General features: G+C 41.3%; 1 protein-coding gene across 3 annotated transcripts in view; it reads right to left on the reverse strand.

Moving 5' to 3' along the window:
• Positions 1 to 24,225, reverse strand: part of LOC121387351 — a 71,723-nt gene that overhangs the window by 30,378 nt on the left and 17,120 nt on the right. For 2 of the 3 annotated variants that reach the window (XM_041518397.1, XM_041518396.1), the window contains 3 exons: positions 4,503 to 4,747; positions 2,712 to 2,843; positions 457 to 621 (listed from right to left, as the gene is read on the reverse strand). In XM_041518397.1, coding sequence (XP_041374331.1) covers positions 457 to 621; positions 2,712 to 2,843; positions 4,503 to 4,747 — 542 coding nt within the window. Of the gene's footprint in view, positions 1 to 456; positions 622 to 2,711; positions 2,844 to 4,502; positions 4,748 to 17,800; positions 18,473 to 24,225 lie in introns of all 3 variants that reach the window. The other variant, XM_041518395.1, reaches the window with a different exon arrangement.

Raw genomic sequence — 24,225 nt, forward strand, 5'->3', positions numbered from 1 at the left:
TTCCCATATTATAGATATTCAACAATATTGTATTATGTTAATAATATATATATCAAGATATTATTATTACTCTTTCCATATAATGTATATTTGATGATATTTTGACATTGTAAGGTCACGATCTCAAGGCACCCCAACCTTGGTATGGCCATATTGCTCTGGGGACAATAAAAAATATATATATATATTGACAATATTTAGTGGGGACAGATTCCCTGGTTTCCCCTGGATCCGCATCTGCAATTCATATATTAACTCATCTTGTATCATTTACTGCCTGTTACTTCAGAGTGGTTGGATTTTACTTCAGCAGGACAGAGTAGCTAAATAACTGATTATATGTTTCGGCTTTCTTCCCTAGTCATCATTATAGACGTTAAATGCCATGAATGAACTTAAAAATAATCTATTAGAGATCTGATGGGTCAGTATCAACAAATCTGTTTAAGTACTGACCATGGCAATCCCTCCGTTGAGTCCAGTGTTGACGAGTTTACTGGTGGCGTCCCTGATTTCAGGATGTCCGCCGAGCCACACCTCCGCTGGGACTAGGAACTGGATCCTCCTGCCTGGGGGGAATGTGTACCTCGCCTCGTGCTGCTTGTCCACGTTTATTGTGATCTGACATTGGTAGATGGAAAATAAATCAAAACAATATTTCTGTTATTGAAAATCAGTCATGAGGTGGGTAATTCGATAATTTCAAAATATTTTATATACAGTTATGTGCTTGTATTCTTGGTAACTGTTATATTCAAACACTTCCTGCGGTTAGTATCATAGCATATGATCATAATATACTTAATGTTGAAATACAATTCATCAGTTATGATGACGATCAATTAAATAATTATATGGCCCCACCATAAGTTGCTATAGATAGTTGTCACAACCTGCTTCTCTTTTCCCCACAACATCTCATCGCTATCTTCTCTCTCTCTATTGTCTCTCGCTCTATCTCTATTCTCCTATCTCCTCTCTCCTCTCCTCTCTCTCTCCCTAATAGTTGGTTCGTCTCCTGTCTTTCTGTCTGTCTGTCCTCTATCTCTTCGTCTACTCTCTCTCTTCTCTCTCTCTCTCTCTATCTCTCTCTACTCTCTGAATATACCTGTCTTTTTTTCGCTTCTCCTCTTAGTCTAATTCTATTTGTATATCCTTTCTCTTGATCTTTCTCTCCCTCTCTATATTTCATCTCTCTCTCTCTCTCTCTCTACATCTCCCCTCTATCTCTGAGTCTCGCCTCTGTCCTTTTTTCTCTCTCTCTAGTCTAGTTCTCTGTCCTTCTCCTCTCTCTCTCTGTCTCTCTCTTCTCTCTCTTCCCTAGTCTATTCTCTATATTATCCTCTCTCTCTCAGTTCTCTATCTATCTACTCTCCCCTCTCTCTTATCTCAGTCTCCTTCTCTCTTCCTCTCTCTCTCTCTGAGTCTCACCTGTGCTGTCTCTTCTCTAGTCTAGCTCTTTCTCTTCTCTCTCTTCTCTCTCTCGCTCTCTCTTCTCTCTCTCTCTTTTCTCTCTCTCTCCCCTCTGAGTTCCTCTCTGTCTCTCTCTCTTCTCTCTCTCTCCTCTCTCTCTCTCTCTCTCTCTCTCTCTCTCTCCATCTCTCTCTCTCTCTCTTTAGTCTCTGTCCTCTCTCTCTCTCTCTCTCTCTCGCTCTCTCGGCGCTCTCTCTCTATCTCTCTGATCTCTCTCTCTCCTCTCTATCGCTCTCGTCTAGTTCTCTAGTCTAGGTCCTCTAGTCTGTCTCTTTCTCTCTCTTAGTCTAGCTTTCCTAGTTCTCTCTCTCTCTCTCTCTCTCTCTCTCTCTCTCTCTCTCTCTCTCTCTCTCTCTCTCTCTCTCTCTCTCTCTGTCTCTCTGAGTCTCCCTCTGTCTTTTCTCTCTCTCTTAGTCTAGTTCTCTTAGTCTCTCTCTCTCTCTCTCTCTCTCTCTCTCTCTCTCTCTCTCCTCTCTCTCTCTCCTCTCTCTCTCTCTCTCTCTCTCTCTCTCTCTCTCTCTCTCTCTCTCTCTCTCTCTCTCTCTCTCTCTCTCTCTCTCTGTCTCTCTCTCTCTCTGCTCTCTCTCTCTCTCTCTCTTCTCTCTCTCTCTCTCTCTCTTCTCTCTCTCTCTCTCTCTCTCTCTCTCTCTGAGTCTCCCTCTTGTCCTTCTCTCTCTCCTCCTCTCTCTCCTCTCTGCTCTCTCTCTATCTCTCTCTCTCTCTGAGTCTCTCTGTCTCTTCTCTCTGTTCTTTTCTCTCTCTCTCTCTCTCTCTCTCTCTCTCTCTCTCTCTCTCTCTCTCTCTCTCTCTCTCTCCCTCTCTCTCTCTCTATCTCTCTCTCTCTCTCTGAGTTTCCCTCTGTCCTTATCTCTCTCTCTTCTCTAGTTCTCTCTTCTCTCTCTCTCTTCTCTCTCTCTCTCTCTCTCTCTCTCTCTTCTCTCTTTCTCTCTCTCTTCTTTGTCCTCTCTCTCTTAGTCCTCTCTCTCTCTCTCTCTCTCTCTCTCTCTCTCTCTCTGTCTCTCTCTCTCTCTCTCTCTCTCTCTCTCTCTCTCAATCTTTCTTTCTCTCTCACACACACAATACACACGCGTATACACAATGACACGCGCATATTAACACACACATACACGCACACACACACGCACACGCTCGCTCATTCAAACAGACACACGCATGCACATGGACGCTGCCCATCTATTGACATGAGACAGATAAACATATAAGCATATTAAACTCACATCTCTGCCATGCCTCGTGATGTTGACGTGGTGCCACGCCCAGTCGTTGAGGCGCCGCCCATCTGATGGTATGACAGTGGTCGATTGTGGGCCATACGGGTCTTCGTCATTCACAAAACGCAAGTAGCCGTCCTAAATATAAGAACAGATTTAATACTATACCATGTGGCAGTCTGCACTATTCCCTGTCAGTTACTTCATTGTGGCTTGTATGCGACGTGTATGTGTCATTTTGTAAATGACAACCGGCCTCTGTAGTGTCGTGGTTAAGCCATCGGAAATAAGGCTGGTAGGTACAAGGTTCGCAGCCCATCCACAGCGAGTTTTAACGACTCAATGGATAGGTGTAAGACTACTAAACTCTATTTTCTCTCACTAACCACTAACAACTAACCCTCTGTCCTGGACAGACAGCCCAGATAGCTGAGGTGTGTGCCCAGGACAGCGTGCTTGAACGTTAATTGGATATAAGCACGAAAATACGTTGAAATTAATGGAAACAACCAAAATGCTGCATTTTTAAGTGCAATTTGTTAATTTTTGTTAATGGGCCGCTCACAAATAATTGTTTTAGGGGTTTTTTACGAGCATGTTGAGGGATAGGGGGTGGGTATGCATGCATTTTTAACAAAACAAAAATGTCCTTGCAAAATCAAGCTCAGTTGCCAACTAAAGCATAGACAATAACAAAACACCATTTTGTACTGAGGTCTCACTGTGGAAGATAAAAAAACGATTTTTATATTTCAATGGTAAGTCCTTTGGTTGGACCGGCCTCGGTGGCGTCGTGGCAGGCCATCGGTCTACAGGCTGGTAGGTACTGGGTTCGGATCCCAGTCGAGACATGGGATTTTTAATCCAGATACCGACTCCAAACCATGAGTGAGTGCTCCGCAAGGCTCAATGGGTAGGTGTAAACCACTTGCACCGACCAGTGATCCATAACTGGTTCAACAAAGAGCATGGTTTGTGCTATCCTGCCTGTGGGAAGCGCAAATAAAAGATCCCTTGCTGCCAATCGGAAGAGTAGCCCATGTAGTGGCGACAGCGGGTTTCCTCTCAAAATCTGTGTGGTCCTTAACCATATGTCTGACGCCATATAACCGTAAATAAAATGTGTTGAGTGCGTCGTTAAATAAAACACTTCTTTCTTTCTTTTTTCCTTTGGTTGGATTTGGCCCATGCTATTGATTGTGCATTGATATTTTGGAACATGCGTGTACGGCAGTACAGGTGGCCGGTGTGAATTGGTTCTGCACCACATGCTCGGACCAGATGCGGTCATATTACAACAACATTTGAGAAGGAAATGTTCTCAATTTTGGAGTGAAAACAAATGTTTACATAATATATGTTCGCAATGGCATATGCTGTTAGTGCCAACGAGAACCCGTTCTATTAGCAATCTTCATTAGAAGTTTGGCAATTAAACATAGATTTCAATAAGCATATGTTTATTTAGACCTGGTGCCAATTCTGTCATAATGTTCATTTCAACTTATTTTCGTGCTTATATCCAATTGAGGTTCAAGCACGCTGTCCTGGGTACACAGCTCAGCTATCTGGGCTGTCTGTCCAGGACAGAGGGTTAGTGATATAGAAGAGAGTGTAGTGGTCTTACAGCCCTTAAGAACTAGCTCTGGGTTGGAGCCGGCACCGGGCTGCGAACCCTGTACCTACCAGCCTGTAGTCCGATGGCTTAACCACTGTGCCACCGAGGACGGTTCATAATCTGATTTACTTCCTCGTCTAACTTCAAACTGCCTCAACCAATGAAACACTGTTCCTTACGTGCATGCTCAGATGCATGGTCCTGTGTCTGTCCTGCTGTAACCATAGCAACCCCTCCTTCCGGTCTGTGAGGAAGTAGAAAGCGACGTTCTCGTCGTTGACTCTCTTGAGGAAGTTGGACGGCAGCTTGTTGAAGTTGTACTCCACGTATCCCAGCCCATTGTCGAACCGGATGATAGTCGTGTGTTGTTCCCGAGTGCTCGTCACCACAACAGGCGGTCGTTGGGTAGTTACGTAATGGAAATCTAAAACAGAAATATTTTAAATTATTTAATTTATAAAGCTGAGCAGAGTTCAGCGAGCCCAAGCAACAGAAAAGTCCGCCAGACTGGTTTATGCGCTTGATGGTAAACCAAATGGCGACGTCGGGAACCAATCAAATAGTTCACGAATGTTAGCGAAACGTTCGTTTGCTGAACTTGGGGCTGATGTCCTTAGAAACCTTATGAATACTTTCAAATCCTCTGGTTGATATTCTGATTATTTTTGTGTATCTTTGTATTTACGTACACTAATGTACACTCTCCATCTTGTTGCATTTATAAAGACTGATATATGTATATATCCTTATATGCCGTAGCCTACGGCCTGAGTGTGTAAATAAAGTGCAGTTCATTTCAGTTACGACAACCGGGGGTCTTTAGGTTGTTACCCAATGGTAACCTAAATAATACTAATACTAATACTAATAAAAATAAAGATGAACATGCCATGGTCATGTTGTTGATGATGATGATGATGATGTTAATAATGATTATCAAAATATAGATATTATCTTCATCATCATCATTATCTTCATCATCATCATTATCTTCATCATCATCATTATCATCATTATCATCATCATCATCATCATCATCAGTTATAACAACATGGCTATAGTAAACCCCTTCCGTCTCGACAGTTTGATTAACACACCCACGTGCATTGACTGCGAGAACACAACATCACAGGTCATTAATCACTGACAAAACCCGCGAATATATTTTCATTTTGGACGGTTTCGGGGCAATCTGTTAATGGGGAATGTAACACTGTTTCATCCGATGCCATGTTGGATATATTCAATTCTTTTATTGTATGTAAGGCCATAAGCCCATATATACAAGAACTCGTATAGTGATATATTTTGGGACCAGTTGTTCAAATGATTAGCCAGATGTTTTAGAAACACAAAATGGAAACATTTATTTTTATACATATGTTTAAAAACCAACAACAAAAACCAACAACATATCTCGCAACATATCATCGATTATCTTACTACGACCTTCCATGAACGCCAACCAAACAAGTTGAGTGATACAAATCGAGATCAGTTATGAGTAATGAATATGATATTAAACTCGCCACCACCCCGCACCATGTCTTCATGGTGTACCCGTTGGTTTTTGCTTCTTTGTTTGTTTTTGTTTGTTTTGTTTTTAGTTTCTTTGGATTTCTTTGGGTTATTTTTTTTCCTTTTTGTTTGTTTGGGTTGAGGTATTTTGCTGTTTTTGTTGGGCTTTTTTTTCGGGGGAGTGGGTGAGGTTTCTTCTTTCTTTTGTTTACATTCCAACCATTGCCACGTACACAACAGGTATATGTAGGTCGTGGTATGTGCTGTCCTGCCTTCATTCACACAAAATATAGCTTGCTGCTATATTTTCAGTAGCTTATGTAGTGGCGTCATGTTTATTTCCTTAATATTTATTGGGGAACACTGCCCCTAAAATACATCCACATCCACCCCGTCGATCAATTTGGTACAATGCAATGGCGCCATGCATTCCGCTTCTCTCGAGAACTAGAACATTCTTTTAATATTGGGAATACACTCAGTCGCCAGTGGCAACAAAACAGTGTGCGTGACGTCACTGACAAGATACAGATGCGCACATGCACGTGGTCGCGCCATCTGTTATTTATTATCTAACACGGGGGCTGAACAACTAAACGAACATTGTTGAATGTCAAGAAAACCGGCGCAACAGGTTCGAATCCAGCCACACCGGAACCGGGGGAATCCGGAATGGCCAGCCCCTTCCCTTCCGTCCCGAGCATTTCAGTGCTCTATTTTTCGTCACCGCATTAATAAATTCAACTTAATATTAATTTAAAAGAACATTCGCTCAGTATATTTAGTTACTAGCAATATACAGTGCAAGTTTAATATACTTTGCGAAATTAGAAAAACACAACCAAAAATGACCCCCCTCCCCCCCCCCCCTAAAAAAAACATAAAACAACAACAACAAAAACCCAACAATTCTGAACGTTATAAAGGGGAGGGTTGGATGAACGGCATATATATAAACAAAATAGTTTGTTTTGTTTAACAAAACCACTAGAGCACACTGATGTATTCATAATCGGCTAGTGGATGTCAAACATGTGGTTAGTCTGACATATAATCATTAGTAGCAAGGGATATTTTATATGCACCATCCTTCAGACAGGACAGAACAGGACTGTACTTACCACAGCCTTTGATATACCAGTCGTGGTGCTCTGACTGGAACGAGAAATAACCCAATGGGCCCACCGACGGGGATCGATCCTACTCTGACTGCGCATCAGTTGAGCACTCAACATTTTGGTATCATCCCGTCCTACTTAGGTGCAACATTCCAAACAAAAATGGTGTGAACATTTCAGCGACTGATAATGTTCAAAACATTCCAGTAGATTTACGAATGAGGTGGATCCGAAGTGTTCCGAATGTTTTCTTCTTCTTTTTTTTTACTTTGACGAAACAAACCGCGAAGATTTCCGAATGAAATGCACACATCTGTCGCACATCTTTCCTCACAAATCAAAGTGATGACATTTTGAAAAAGTTCACCTCATTCTGGCTCGGTCTACTTTGAAGGGAAGGTAAATATTGATTCATTTAGCCAACTCGTGTCGGTGGTAATGTGTCGCCTGTTTAAACATGATGTATGCCCTGAAACGACCGCACTCACACTATGGGATTCTGTGGGCTAAAAATCGTCTTATTTGCGTTAAATCTGTGGTGCTGTGGTGCGTTTTCACACAATGTGGTGATGGAATGTTGACAGCAGATGCACTATAAATAATATTAGAACTTGAATTCGTAGGCTGACAGAAGCAACACTTGTTTGTTTTAATTAGCATACATTAATGCGTATTACGTGTATATAACGATATGTTTTAGTGAAAATGTTTTGCACATTTAGCATTTAAAGTCATCACATCCATGTAAAAAAAGGGGGGGGGGGGGGGGGGCGATTCAACTATCGGCAGAGCTCTCATCTGCCGTGTTTATGTCGTAAGCTTGAAGCACCCTCAGTGGAGCCTTGTCCAATGGCTTAACCACGACATCACCAAGACTGGTAGTGTGTTCAGTTAATACCGTTCCAGTGGGCCTGAATTGGGCCTGTGACTGTGTTTTCCCCCATCCCATCCGATGACCCAAAGCTGGTATATCAAATCCGTATTATGTATTATTCTGTCTGTGAGAAAGTGCATATATACAAGATCCCTTGCAGCTAATGGGAAAACGTAGAGGGTTTCCTCTCATCGATTTTTTTTTTTTTTTTTTGAAAGAATCGTCCCATCCCAGATAACGTTCTGCTATCAATGACTAGTCTTGGATGTTATTGTTGTAAAATCTGACGTGGAATGAAAACAACATGTATACCACATCAACTATTCTGTTACCATAAGTGTACCCCAGTACCACATGTACACGAAATTGTTTCAAAACGCAACACAGCCCCAAAGATCTGACGCAAATAAGATGATTCTTACAATACAAGTTCCTATAGTGTGAGGCAGCTGACACTAACCGAAATTACTTAGTTATTTTATTCAAGGGATGGTATAACAGGTTAATGTGTCATAATATATGCCTTGAATGTCCCCTACTGATTTTCTGCATAATGACACAACATATTAATTTCTTTTCTATCCCATTAATATCCAATAACGTTTTAGTAAGTGTGAATTTAAGAGAGGTTGAGTGAAGGGTTATGTACACACAAGCACACACCCATCACATTCCGAACTGATCCAATAATTCAGTATTTACTCTATTTAGTGTAATTAGAACAGTCATTTCCACGTGTCATATAGCCGTAAGTAACCATCATGGGGCAAGTTCAGCCAAATATCTGCCGCTAACTGTTGCTAGACTGCATTTTACCTTACACATTAAATCGAATGACCACTTCGGGAACCAGTCTAAACAGTTTCGAACGTTTAGCGTTGCTCACTGTCCCTGAATACGGGGCAGGTTTACCGACTCTTTCTCCTGAATGCCTGGTCAAAGGTCAGATGTGTCAGCGTTTACGTTTAAACGTGTAGATACTCCAATCAGTGCTGGACCAACAACGTGCACTGCTGACGATATCAAAGGGAGAGGATCGCTCATTTAACGGTCAGGGCGGTACATTGTTTATCATCTACGGGCGGTGGAGGGGAGGGAGTAGGGCGGTGGAGGGGAGGGAGTAGGGAAGGAAAAAACCCGAACCAGGGCATTCTTCTGCAGTGAGTGTGACAAAAAAGGCACCTTTAAAATAACACATACATGTATTCGAACTAGTATTTTATGTGTGGCTGACTGCCCCTTCCTTTAGCTAGGTACGGCCCTGGCGATACCTTTCTTCAGCACAGTTTAATGAGCAGCATGATGTGGTTCCGCTTAAGACAGGTGGCTGTTAAATGCAATGCATATTAAATTAAATGTTTGGAAGAAAAGTAGCTTATGTTTAGTGAGTTGACCTTTCACACTGAAGCAATACTGCCAACAGTAAACGTTAATGAACCTGTCACTTTAACGTGGTCCAGTGGACCCACAGACACTAGTTGAAGCTGTTTGTGTCAGCCCCTCCCCTACGTACGCGTACGCCTGCCCCTCACCCCCCACTGTATTCACATAACTTCCATGTGGGCCTGCACTGTGTATATATAAAAAGTTGCATATTATTTCATAACTTGTCCCAGAGTGGTCACTGGCAGAGCCCGTTTATTCTAGTACGGGCCCCGTGCGTCAGGGGTGCCCGCAGTGATGTGTGCAAATATTTTTCCTCAGGTCATTTACCCTCCTCTGCCCGAGAGGGTTGCAAAATATATATCCTGAGAAGGGGGACCGTTGTTGTTTGTGCTACAGGATCCTCGGATCCCTGTCGTGGGAGGGAGAGATGGCGGCGATTGTTAACCTGAGAAATATAGGGAAAAGTCACTTGTAGATCCTTAAGAACGATATGTGAAGGGGGAGGAGAAAAACTCCTAGCAGGGCCTCTATAGTAGGAGGTACTAGCCTTTATTTAGCAGGGGGTCATTGCCTCTATAGTAGGAGGTACTAGCCTTTATTTACCTTTATTTATATAGAGGTGGACAAAACAAACGTACATTTTCGTTCTCGAATGGGGGCACAGAAACCCCGTCGCTCTGCCTCCAGTTCCTACAGAACTGCTCTGCCCTGGTTAACTTTTACTACACCTACAGTTATTTGAGGCTAGGTCAATCAACATAATTTTGGTTTAAAGTTAACGGACACAATATCTTTAACAGCTGGCCGTACTATATATTAGCGATGCTATGCTAGTATGGTAGGTGATGCCCTATATTAACAGCATGACGTTTGATCACTAGTAAATAATTATCAATTAGTATCATGGTTCTCTAGCAGCACTGGATACCTCATCTTTGGTTAAGTTGTCCCATATCATAAATCATACATTGGTTACCCCACTACAGTCCCTCCCCCTAATAACGTCACCACAAGCATCCCTTAATAACATTAGAACACATCATACATTACTTACCCCCATTACATCCCCCTCCCTCCGAACCCTCCCTCCCCCTAATAACGTCACCACAAGCATCCCTTAATAGCATTAGAACACATCATACATTACTTACCCCCATTACATCCCCCCTCCCCCCGAACTCTCCCTCCCCCTAATAACGTCACCACAAGCATCCCTTAATAGCATTAGAACACATCATACATTACTTACCCCCATTACATCCCCCTCCCTCCGAACCCTCCCTCCCCCTAATAACGTCACCACAAGCATCCCTTAATAGCATTAGAACACATCATACATTACTTACCCCCATTACATCCCCCCCCTCCGAACCCTCCCTCCCCCCTAATCGTCACCACAAGCATCCCTTAATAACATTAGAACACATCATACATTACTTACCCCCATTACATCCCCCTCCTCCGAAACTCCCTCCCCCTAATAACGTCACCACAAGCATCCCTTAATAGCATTAGAACACATCATACATTACTTACCCCCATTACATCCCCCTCCCCTCCGAACCCTCCCTCCCCCTAATAACGTCACCACAAGCATCCCTTAATAACATTAGAACACATCATACATTACTTACCCCCATTACATCCCCCTCCCTCCGAACCATCCCTCCCCCCTAATACGTCACCACAGCATCCCTTAATAACATTTAACACATCATACATTACTTACCCCCATTACATCCCCCTCCCCCCGAACCCTCCCTCCCCCTAATAACGTCACCACAAGCATCCCTTAATAACATTAGAACACATCATACATTACTTACCCCCATTACATCCCCCTCCCCCCGAACCATCCCTCCCCCTAATAACGTCACCACAAGCATCCCTTAAAACATTAGAACACATCCTACATTACTTACCCCATTACCACCCCCTCCCTCCGAACCATCCCTCCCCCTAATACCGTCACCACAAGCATCCCTTAATAACATTAGAACACATCATACATTACTTACCCCCATTACATCCCCCTCCCCCCCTGAACCCTCCCTCCCCCTAATAACGTCACCACAAGCATCCCTTAATACATTAGAACACATCATACATTACTTACCCCCATTACATCCCCCTCCCTCCGAAACCCTCCCTCCCCCTAATAACGTCACCACAAGCATTCCCTTAATACATTAGAACACATCATACATTACTTACTCCCATTACATCCCCCTCCCCCCGAACTCTCCCCTCCCCCTAATAACGTCACCACAAGCATCCCTTAATAGCATTAGAACACATCATACATTACTACCCCCATTACATTCCCCTCCCTCCGAACCCTCCCTCCCCCTAATACCGTCACCACAAGCATCCCTTAATAACATTAGAAAACATCATACATTACTTACCCCCATTACAATCCCCCTCCCCCCGAACCCTCCCTCCCCCTAATAACGTCACCACAAGCATCCTTAATAACATTAGAACACATCATACATTACTTACCCCCATTACACCCCCTCCCCCCGAACCCTCCCTCCCCCTAATAACGTTACCACAAGCATCCCTTAATACATTAGAACACATCATACATTACTTACCCCCCCATTACATCCCCCATCCCTCCGAACCCTCCCTCCCCCCAAAAAAAATAAAATTATAATAATAACGTCCCCCACAACCATTGCTTAATAACACAAAACAAATCGTAAATTAGTTACCCGATTACTTCCCCCTCTCCCCACCCCCAAATAACGTCCCCCACAACCATTGCTTAATAACACAAACCACTTCAACATATTTGTAATACAACAAAATATGCAGTGCTTTCTTGTTTCCCCATCATATTATATATAGCCGCACGGCCGGTGGTTTTTAAACACCAAACGAACGAAGGTCGACCCACTGAACACGCGAAAGGTTAATAAAAAAGGACTTAGCAAGTTTCAAACCGAGCTCTTTACTCACCTAACACGACCACAAACAACCAAATCCAAACAGTAGCCATTACTGCTATTCCATGACCCTCTGTATATCAAATCCAAAATGAACAATATTTTCACCCAGTACTGGCACTAGTTCGGTGCAGAGGGAGATAAAAATAGACAAACACTCCCAAGCTCTCTCCCTCCGAGTTTCAAAGAACTGAGTCAGCGATGTGGAATTAGTTATCTGCGGCTTTTTCGAGACTGATAACGTCAAGGCAATCGCCTAACTACTACACTGCTGGCCTTTACTGTTTAACGTGTGGTTTGATTCTCTTGGAAAACGTTGGCCGGCTATCGGTCAGATCAGAGAAAGTTTTGTGGAAAGTATCATTAAAAGAAATCAAAGACAGGCTGGGTTTTTTTTCTGTAAAATGTTAACAGGTTTTAGCAGTTTTCAAAACGTCCAGTTCTTGTGTGTGTGAGTGTGTGTGTGTGTATGTATGTGTGTGTGTATTTGTGTGTGTGTGGTGTGTGTGTGCGTGCGTGCGTGCGTATTTGTACGTGCACGCGTATGCATGCGTATGTGTATGTGTGTGAGTGATAAAGAGAGAGAGAGGGGGTTGTAAATGTGCGTTTGTAAATGAGTTTGTGAATGGGTGCGTTTATGTGCGTGATTACTTACGCTTCATCTGACAGTTGTCTGAAAAAATCAGGTAAGCATGCTGTAACTAAGTAATATTGTAAACGTACCCAGTCTTCAAACAGAGTGTGGGACTGGCCGATTAATCCTAATCCTAATCTCAATATTAATCTCCCTAGTCTTGATTTAATCTTATATAGTGTGATGTATATGGATATACAATGTAGGTTTCAACAAAACAGACTTTTATTTCTTATGTTCTGTCAGTATAGTATATGTTCTTAATTCCACGTTTGTGGAAAGAGTTCGCAAACTGCAGGCTTCTAAGAGTTAGGGAGTGGAAAGGAATGATAGACAGCAGACATATAGATACATAAAGAGAAAGAGAGAGAGAGAGAGAGAGAGAGAGAGAGAGAGAGAGAGAGAGAGAGAGAGAGAGAGAGAGAGAGAGAGAGAGAGAGAGGATGTGCACAGAGAGCGAGATAGAGAGGGGAAGGAAGGAATGGAGGAAAAGAAAACAAAGAGAAAAACCAAGAGCACAGACAGACGAACAGACAAAACAGAGATCATCAGAAACTTCAAAATTCAAGGAAATCTCCCCCCCCCCCCCTCCTCTCTCTCTCTCTCTCTCTCTCTCTCTCTCTCTCTCTCTCTCTCTCTCTCTCTCTCTCTCTCTCTCTCTCTCTCTCTCTCTCTCTCTCTCTCAACAATCTGTTACAATACGCTCGCTGTGAAATACTCAGGCTGTAAAGCTCGACACCTATTGAACACATGGCACCGTTATTGGTGTTAAATTTTAAAATTATTTTCAGACCTGCAGAGTTGACCTCATATGTGCAGGAAATTGAAAGATGATGTGAATTTAGAAAAACACAAAGGAACCTCAGTGTGTTGATATTAAGCGCAAGGTTTGGCCAAATGCTTCATTTAACGATATGTATTGTTAGGCAGATGGTTGTCATACAAGGTGATATTAGACAGGTGGTTGTTATACAAGTTGTTGCCAGATACGTGGTTCTTATACAAGGTGTTTGACAAGTGGTCGCTATACAAGGTGTTGTTAGACAGGTGGTTATTATACAGGGTGTTGTTATACAGGGTGTTCTTAGACAGGTGGTCATTATACAAGTGTTGTTAGACAGGTGGTTATTATACAAGGTGTTGTTAAATAGATGGTTGTTGTGCAGGGTGTTAGATAGGTGCAGTGGCGTAGCCAGAGGGGCCAGGGGTGACATGCCCCCCCCCCCCCGACACCAATCCCGGAAAATTTAGGTGTGCTCAGTGGCGTACTCGATATCATTTATTTGGCTGCCAGGTGCCCCCCCACCCCACCCCCCAATACACAATCCTGCATACGCCACTGACAAGGTGTTGTTAGACAAATGGCTGTTATACAAGGTTTGACATGTGGTTGTTATACAAAGTGTTGTTAGACAGGTGGTTTATAAACAAGGTGTTGTTAGGAAAGTGGTTTTTAAACAAGGTGTTGTAAGGCAGGTGTTTGTTATAAAAGGTGTTTGGTGGTTGTTATACAAGATGTTCTTAGGCAGGTGGTTGTATTACAGGTGGTGATTTTATACAAGGTGTTCTTTATTGACACGTGGTTGTAATATGAACTGCCCGGTATAAAAAGATTCGACTGTATGCATTTCTCCTTCATAGGTTTGTAAGCGACCAGCTTCCCGTAGGTTACATTAATGGAATTCTTTTCCCTGCACGTGGAATGTCGACAAGAGAAGAAATAGTTCCGTGTGTGATGGTCTTGTTATTTTTACTTAGCGTCCAGTTCACAATGAATGAACAAAGTGAACAACAACACACTCAGATCAACGGTCTCCATTAACTTACCACATGGGTTTGTTTTATTGTCGTCCAACCCCCATGCACCTCCTACCCCCTACTCTCCGTCTCTCACTCACTCCGTCTGGCTCTATATCTAACACCGTATCTATTTTTGTCATTCTCTAATTTTTCTGTCTGTAGTACTCTCTCTCTCTCTCTCTCTCTCTCTCTCTCTCTCTCTCTCTCTCTCTCTCTCTCTCTCTCTCTCTCTCTCTCTCTCTCTCTCTCTCTCTCTCTCTCTCTCTCTCTCTCTCTCTCTCTCTCTCACTGTCTGCCTGTCTAACTCTGTCTCTTAACTCTCACTCTCAATGTGTTTTGTCTTTAACTCTCTCTCTCTCTCTCTCTCTCTCTCTCTCTCTCTCTCTCTCTCTCTCTCTCTCTCTCTCTCTTTCCGTCTCTTTCTCTGTCCCTCTTTGACACTGCCTCTGTCTCTTACACTCTCATTGTCTTTGTCGCTTTATCCCCCTCCCCTCCCCCCCCCCCCCCCCCCCCCCCTCTCTCTCTCTCTCTCTCTCTCTCTCTCTCTCTCTCTCTCTCTCTCTCTGTCGCTCATTCTCACTGTCTGCTTCTGTCTCTATCTGCGCATCGGGCTATTTCTCGTTCCAGCCAATGCACCATGACTGGTATATCAAAGGCCGTGGTATGTGCTATTCTGTCTGTGGGATGATGCATATAAAAGATCCCTTGCTGCTAATCGAAAGAGTAGCCCATGAAGTGGTGACAGCGGGTTTCCTCTCTCTCTATATATATGTGGTCCTTAACCATATGTCTGACGCCATATAACCATAAATAAAATGTGCTGAGTGCGTCGTTAAATAAAATAGTTCCTTCCTTCCTGTCACTATCTCTCTCTCTGTCTGCCTGTTTCTCACTCTCTGTCTGCCCGTTTCTCACTCTCTGTCTCGCACTGTCTGTATGTCTCTCATTCGATCTCACTCTGTCTATCCTTGTCTCTCAGTTTCTCTCTGTCAGTTTCTCTCTGTGTCTAAACTCTTCTATTAAAATACAATAAAAAAAATTCCATTTCCGACTCTCAAAATCCGCAGCCATTTCTTTATTTGGCACATTCGGGATTTCCGTAAATTAAAAGTGGTAAAGTAAACAACGATCTCTGAACTTTAACCAAACCTTCGTTTTCCTTAATAGGTGGCATCGTGTAACACAATCTCGCACAGCAAGTGGGGGCTATTTCGGCATCTTAACTCAGAGCATGCCTGTTTGTGAGAAATACAGAAATCTTACACCGGTTTCACATGTGTCTGCAGTACGCATGCGCCGTATGACTGGATCGAACAGATGTGCGGAAACGTGATTGGCGTAAGCTGTCGAACTTAACCGAGTGAAACTAATCGTGGATGTAGCGTAAGAATGCTAATGTTAGGATTGAGACGAAGTTATTTCGTAAGTTTTACGTCGAAACCACACGAGAAGTAATCCCGCAGAAAGTGTACATGAGTAACACAGCCAGATACCTGTGTATAGCTACTCTGAATATGGCGTATTAAAATGTTGTAAATAAATACATAAATAAATAAAAAAATAAAAAAAAATATATTATTAAAATAAATAAATAAATAAATAAATAAATACAAAAATACATAAATAAATATAAATAATATATAGCCTAACTAATTAAAATAAATAAATAAATAATAAATAAAATAAAAAAATAGTAGAAAGAGAAATGGAATTGAGAAACTACCTTTAAAATAAGTAATTACTACCTTTAAAATAAGTAATTACTACCTTTAAAATAAAATGAAAAATTACAACTTTTAAATAGCTAGTACATGTACCTTTAAAACATTAATGACGAAATAAATAGTGTACACGTATGAACACGTCTGCATGTATCTCTGCCCGTGGGTGTATTTAAAGAAAGAAAGAAAAGAAAGAAAAAAAACACACAGAAAGAAAGAAAGAAAGAAAGAAAGAAAAGATAAGATAAGGAAAATAAAAGAGAAAAACATAAATATATTTGTTAAACTGCTTTCCAAAAAACTAGTTTCAAGTTAAACAAACGTCAATTGACGAAGAAAGAGTAAAATTTTATGACGCTTCCTAAAAATAGTTGCCGGTACAGAAACATTTACGGACGATGGGTATATTTATCACCTTCAGTTCCTTCACGTTGCTAGGCAACCTAGATAATTGCGAACCACCTGATAGGTGAGCTTTCACCTCAGACGCTGTGTGTTACATTTCATCAATGAACAGCGCTCGACGCGGCGAGATGCGTGCAGGTAATTAGAAGATGCCAGCGAAACCAGGCACGTGTGCTGGGGAGAGGACTCCGGGGTCGAACACCTGAACCCCACCCCACCACCACCACTCAAACATTTATTTTTTGGTGAAATACATCTTATTCAGTGGAGCAATACACACACACACACACACACACACACACAAACACCTAATATATTTCGCTCGCTACAGTATACCCCCCCCCCCCCCCCCCCCAGTAAAAATTCCCGCAACGCGCCTGGACCTATTATTGAAGGTTGTACTATACCAAATAAACTGAACGCCAAAGGAAACGCAAATGAGGCCGATGGTTAATTTATACCTAGAATAGGCTTGCTAGGTTACATACGCTCAATTTGATGATCTGATAAACAGTATATCAAGCAGTATTTCTTTTCAAGCTCAATGTGTCAATACTTTTAGATTTTTTATTAAACAAATTTAGAAAGTGTTACAGGTGAAAATGATAACTTCCTGTTTCTGTTTTTTTCTTCTTTTTTATCTGTTTTCTTTAAGGGTTGGGTGGTCTTTGTTCGTCTTTGCTTTTAACTGACGCAGTTATCTAGATAGGTGCTTATATATATATAATATATATATATATATATATATATATATATATATATATATATTGCGGGGTTCGTTTTCGTTTGGGTTTTTTAGTTTAGTTGGTGGGGTTGTTTTAGGGGGTGGGAGAGGGTTAGGTTGTTGTTGTTTTTTTTTTTTGTTTTTTTTTTTTTTTGGGGGGGGGGGTTTAGGGGTGTGTGTGGGTTTTCTCAGTTCATCGATGGAGGTTTAAATATCTCACTGCGACTGATGATGTCTCTGCAACACTTGGTTCACACTTCGCTCACAAACAAAACAAATTTATTTAAAAAAAATATATATAATAATAATAATTCTTCAAAACCTCCGATACATAAGCCCTTACCTCCATCAACGGAACTCGACTGATTGGATTCACGCGGCGGGTAGACTGGTCCCACCGGATCAGGATAGTCAATCTTGGGAACGTGTTCCCATCTCGTATTCCACCACCCGATATCCTCCACGATGGAGTTGACATACCGCGTATCCGATCCCACCTCCAGCGGTCGCCCGAAATACGTCCTCCAGTCCGTATTCTGCACGGGGGTCCGGTACGTGGGCACAGTCTGGTAGCCGACCCTCTCCCCGTTCAGATAGAGCGTCAGTCCGTACGTCGGGTGCCAGGACACCTCCACCACCTGCCACTTGTTACGGTCGAACTCAAGGGAGCTAACTTCCCACTTCCTGTCCGCCGTCTGCATCACGGCGTGAAGGCGGCCATCTTCGTAGTAGACTTTGACTGGGAAGCTGTCCACGAAGTACATCCCGCTCTGGAGGTCGGACGGTTTGACGGAGAAGCGGACGGTCGCCCCGTACTGGCAGTTGTCAAGGTTACCGCGACACGTGAAGTTCTGGCCGAGATCGATGTACTGTTCGCGTCCGTTAAGGTAGACGGCTCGACCGTGAGTCCCCTGGACCAGAATCACAGACCCGTACGTCTGGATATGGCGGCCGTCGATGACGAGGTACTGGCCGTTGTAGTGGTCCCAGTTCAGAGTCCAGTGACGAGGAGTGACTGAAACATTCGTGGAAGGGATGAGGTTTACATGAAGATTAATGATGACCCAAGCATGCACAGTTCCTCAATGTTTTCATTGTTTGCTGTCTGTCATGAAGAAAGATGATTTTAACATGTACTTGATGATCCATGCAAATTTGATATCTTCTGGTTGTTACTTTCATTAATCGTGTATAATTATGACTTATGAACAGGCAAAAGTTATGATCCATGCAAAATTCCAATCTTTCAGTGGTTAGGTTTTGTTATTCATCAAGAATGAATTGTTTATTTGATGTCTGTCAAGAAGAATGATGATTTTAACGTGCAGTTGGTGATCCATGCAAAATCCATGTCATCTAATTGTTAGTTTCTTCAATCGTGAAGAATTCATGATCCATGCAAAATCCACGTCATCTAAGTGTTACTTTCGTTAATCATGATATAATTACAACCTGCGCAGGCACAATTAATGATCCATTTTATAATTCATCAAGAATGTTTTCTTTGCTGTCATCAATAAGAATCTGACCACGCAGATGATGATTCTTGCACAATCTCAGTCATTTAAGTCTGTCTTTCTTTAATCATGAAGAATGTTCACCTAAGAAGGCCCAATTTATGATTCATGCAAAATCCCAATCTAGTCTTGTTCATCAAGAATGTTTCGTTTGTTTGCTAACGTCATGACGAATGATGATTTTTAATATGCAGTTCGTGATCCATGCAAAATCCATATCATCAGTTGGATAGTTCCTTTAATGTTGTACAATTATGACACGAGAAAGCATAATTCAAGAGCCATGTCATCTAATCGTTAGTTTCTTTAACCATGCAGAATTATGACCTTGTAAATTCATGTTCCATGCAAAATTACATTCTTCTAGTCGTTAGTCTTTCGTTCATCAAAACCATTTTTTTTTTGTATGCTGTCATTGATGAATAATGATACCAATCTGAACATGCAAGGGGCGGGTCATAGCCCAGTGGTAGAGCGTTCGCTCCATGTGCGGTCGGTCTGGGATCGATCACCGTCAGTGGGTCCATTGGGTTATTTCTCGTTCCAGCCAGTGCACCATGACTGGTATATCAAAGGTCGTGGTATGTACTATACTGTCTGTGGGATGGTGCATATAAAAGATTCCTTGCTGCTAGTTGTTACTTTCTTTAATGATATAGAACAATAACCTAAGCAGACGCAATTCATGATCCATTGTTTCATTCATCAAAAATGTTTTGTTCGTTTGTTGACATTCATGATGATCCAATGATGATCCATGCAAAACCCACATCAGTAATCATGTAGCATTATTATCCATGCAAAATTCTCCTATCCATTAGTGTTTTGTTTGTTGACTGTCATTGATGAAGAATAATGATTTCAACATGCAGTTGATGACCCGTGCAAAATCCATATCATCTAGTTATTACTTTCCTTAATTATAACCAGAGCGCGCACAATTAATTTTTGCATTCATCAATAATGTTTTGTTTATTTTCTGTCTGTCATGAAGAATGATAATCTGAACATGCAGTTGATGATCCGTGCAAAATCCATATCATTTAATTGTTACTTTCTTTAATCATGAAGAACTATGACCTTATGGATTCATGATCCATGCAAAATTCCAATCTTCTGGTCGTTAGTTTAATTGTTCATCAAGACTGTTTTGTTTATTGCCGTCATTCATGAAGCATGATAATCTGAACATGCAATTTATGATCCATGCAAAGTCATGTGTTCTAATTGTTATTTCCATTAATCATGAAGAATGAAGACTTCAGCAGGCAAAATTAATAATACATGAAACATTCCAATTAAAATTCCTCATGCTGTTCATTACACTGTGATTCTTTGTGGTCTGTTACTTATGAAATATGCATACTTGCCGTGATTCTTTGTGGTCTTTTACTTACGAAATATGTATCTTTCCCGTGTCGACATAGTCCTGGTATTTCATCATTTGTCATATCCAGCTGTTCCTCGTACTGATCATGTAGTTTTTGTCATGCACTGTACTTCTTGATATTATAACATTTGTTAATCATGATTTGATTCCATCTGAAGTATTCCTGCGATTTTGTTAATGAAGCATGTATTTTTGTCATATCAAGTTATGACTGCTGGTTCATGAATGAAGCATGCATCGTTGTTATAATTAGCTATGACTTTTGTTCAAAATAAAGCATGCACATCTCTCATATTAAGGTATGGTCGTTGATTCATGAATTGAGCATGTACATTTTAAAAATTAAAGTATGCATCTTCACCATATTGAAGAATCACTGCCATTTTATTTAGGTATGATTTTTATTCATGGATGAAGCATGCATCATTGGTTAAATGTCAATTCATGAATGACGCATGCATCTTTGTTCCATTTAGGTATGGCATTTGTTTCATGAACGAAGCATGCATCGTTGTCGCATTTAGGTACGTCATTCGTTTCATGAATTAAGAAGCATGCATCTTTGTTCCATTTAGGTATGGCATTTGTTTCATGAACGAAGCATGCATCGTTGTCGCATTTAGGTACGTCATTCGTTTCATGAATTAAGAAGCATGCATCTTTGTTCCATTTAGGTATGACATTTGTTTCATGAACGAAGCATGCATCGTTGTCGCATTTAGGTACGTCATTCGTTTCATGAATTACGAAGCATGCATCTTTGTCGCATTTAGGCAGTCATTCGTTTCATGAATTACGAAGCATGCATCTTCGTCACATCTAGGTATGACATGTGTTTCATGAACGAAGCATGCATCTTTGTCGCATTTAGGTACGTCATTCGTTTCATGAATGAAGAAGCATGCATCTTTGTCACATTTAGGTATGACATGTGTTTCATGAACGAAGCATGCATCGTTGTCACATTCAGGTACGTCATTCGTTTCATGAATGAAGATGCATGCATCTTTGTCACATTTAGGTATGTCATTCGTTTCATGAATGAAGCATGCATCTTTGTTCCATTTAGGTATTACATTTGTTTCATGAATGAAGCATGCATCTTTGTCACATTTAGGTATTGTTGTTATGACATCAAATGAACGTAAATTACTCTTAAATACCATTATCATGTCACTGGTAGCTCCTTGGAATGTAATGCTAGTAAGAATATACAATGTTTTAACAGTTTAACAAGTTGTTTTGCACGTGTACAGCGTCTATGTGGCTGTGACCGTATTCTACTGTAGTTTATTCTTATAACACACGGGCAGATCGGTTGGGTCCATGCTATGGTTGTTTGAGGTGAATAGTAACTCAGATAACTCAAGACATATAAACACACCTTCACAAGATGCAGTATATAGGGAATGTCATTGTCAGGTATAGATTTAACGTGCTTATCAGATCAATTGTTTTCAGGCATCCCTGTCATGGTCACACGTTCTGAATTAACTCAGAGAATGTGTCCAAGACAGGAGAATTGGGAAGGATTCACAAATCAATTGCAAACAACCAGCAACAAAGTGGATCGTGGAATCATAGCACTCTGAAACTCTGAAACTCACGAATACTATGCACGTTTTCAAAGACATTTGTGGACTGGCTATATCAAATGCAAACTGTTGACAAGTTCAAATAAGGTGTCCATGTTTTCAAGATAGAAATAAATAAATTAAAAAACGCTGCAAAGACTGGACAAGTTCAAACAAGTGGTTGGTCTGTGGTTTTCAAGATAGAAATAAATAAATTAAAAAACACTGCAAAGACTGGACAAGTTCAAACAAGGGGTTGGTCTGTGGTTTTCAAGATAGAAATAAATAAATTAAAAAACACTGCAAAGACTGGACAAGTTCAAACAAGGGGTTGGTCTGTGGTTTTCAAGATAGAAATAAATAAATTAAAAAACACTGCAAAGACTGGACAAGTTCAAACAAGGGGTTGGTCTGTGGTTTTCAAGATAGAAATAAATAAATTAAAAAACACTGCAAAGACTGGACAAGTTCAAACAAGGGGTTGGTCTGTGGTTTTCAAGATAGAAATAAATAAATTAAAAAACACTGCAAAGACTGGACAAGTTCAAACAAGGGGTTGGTCTGTGGTTTTCAAGATAGAAATAAATAAATTAAAAAACACTGCAAAGACTGGACAAGTTCAAACAAGGGGTTGGTCTGTGGTTTTCAAGATAGAAAAAAATAAATTAAAAAACACTGCAAAGACTGGACAAGTTCAAACAAGTGGTTGGTCTGTGGTTTTCAAGATTCAAACTAAACACCACACTGCAAACCGACAATTTGTTCAAGCAAAACAGCAATGTCAGAGTTGAAACCACAAACCAAGATGTCTCTCACAGACGTGTACGGCGTGTATGGCCGCTAACAGAATGCAATGGCCACAATAAGGCACGACCATCGTTAATGGATTATACAAAAATATAAAAACATCGTCCAAGTCAAGCCACAAGATTGAGTTCAAAAGAGCTTCTGTTATTCGGCCAGGTCAGTGTATTCTCACAGACACATATTGGTAAAACAGTTTACATTAAACTGCGTTGGCTGTGATTGGAATGGTGTCGTATTTGACCTTCGCGGGTTGCAGTTTTATCCGTTGTGATGCTTACCTGCTTACAGTTTGTTTCTGATCTCTGGTCCTTTTTAGCTTCACCAGTAATAAAGTAATTGCTATTCATCTGTTCATGCAAGGCTATAGGACTTCGGGAGGCGTTATTGTTTTACAGGCTGCTGTGTGGTTTGTTACCATACCATATGCTTACCTACACGCCGTTGGTTGTCATATTGAGTTACTTCTCATGTTTATGAAGCATGCATACATTGAGACAACCCAGGTATATCATGTGTTATTTCTGATATTTATAACGTCACGGGGTGTGGTTTTATTCCGTTTCCACGTGTTATGCTTATCTTCATACTCTTTAGCTGTCATACGTAGTTAATTCTCATGTTTATGAAGCATGCATATATTGAGTTAGTCCATGTATATCAGGTGTTATTTCTGATATTTATTACATTGCAGGTTGTGATCTTAGCCAATTGCCAGCGTCATGCATTGTTTACCTCCAGGGACAGGACGTATCCCAGTGATAAAATGATCGTTCGATGCGAGGTCGGTCTGGGGTCGATCCCCGTCGGTGGGCCCATTGGGCTATTTCTCGTTCCCTCCAGTGCACCACGACTGGCATATCAAAGGCTGTGGTGTGTACTACCCTGTCTGTGGGGTGGTGCATATAGAAGATCCCTTGCTGCTAATCGAAAAGAGTAGCCCATGAAGTGGCGACAGCAGGTTTCCTCTCTCAATATCTGTGTGGTTCTTAACCATATGTCTGACGCCATATAATCGTAAATAAAATGTGTTGAGTGCGTCGTTAAATAAAAACATTCCTTCCATTTTGCTTTCCTTGACTGTCAAACCGAGTTACTCCTGGTTTTTGTAAAGCATGCATATTGAGTTAATTCTTGTACATCATGGCTTATGCAAGATATTTATTACTGTGCGCGTTGTGGTTTTTAATCCTAGTTCACGTGTCATTCGTACCTCCATACTCTTTGGTTGCCATACTAAGTTACTTCTCGTGTTTATGAAACATGCATACATTGAGTCAATTCCGGTGCATCGTGTGTTATTCTTTATATGTACTACCTCGTGAAATGTTGGTTTTGTCCATTGTCATGTTCCAAGCTCTACATCCACACTGTTTGGTCATACTGAATTACTCCAGGTGTTCATGAAACATGCATACTGAGTCAAGTCCCATATTTGTTACAGTTCCTGACATATTACTTCGCGTGATGTGCTTTTAGTCAT

This window comes from Gigantopelta aegis, chromosome 13 (genome assembly GCF_016097555.1).
Source record: "Gigantopelta aegis isolate Gae_Host chromosome 13, Gae_host_genome, whole genome shotgun sequence".
Taxonomy (NCBI): domain Eukaryota; kingdom Metazoa; phylum Mollusca; class Gastropoda; order Neomphalida; family Peltospiridae; genus Gigantopelta; species Gigantopelta aegis.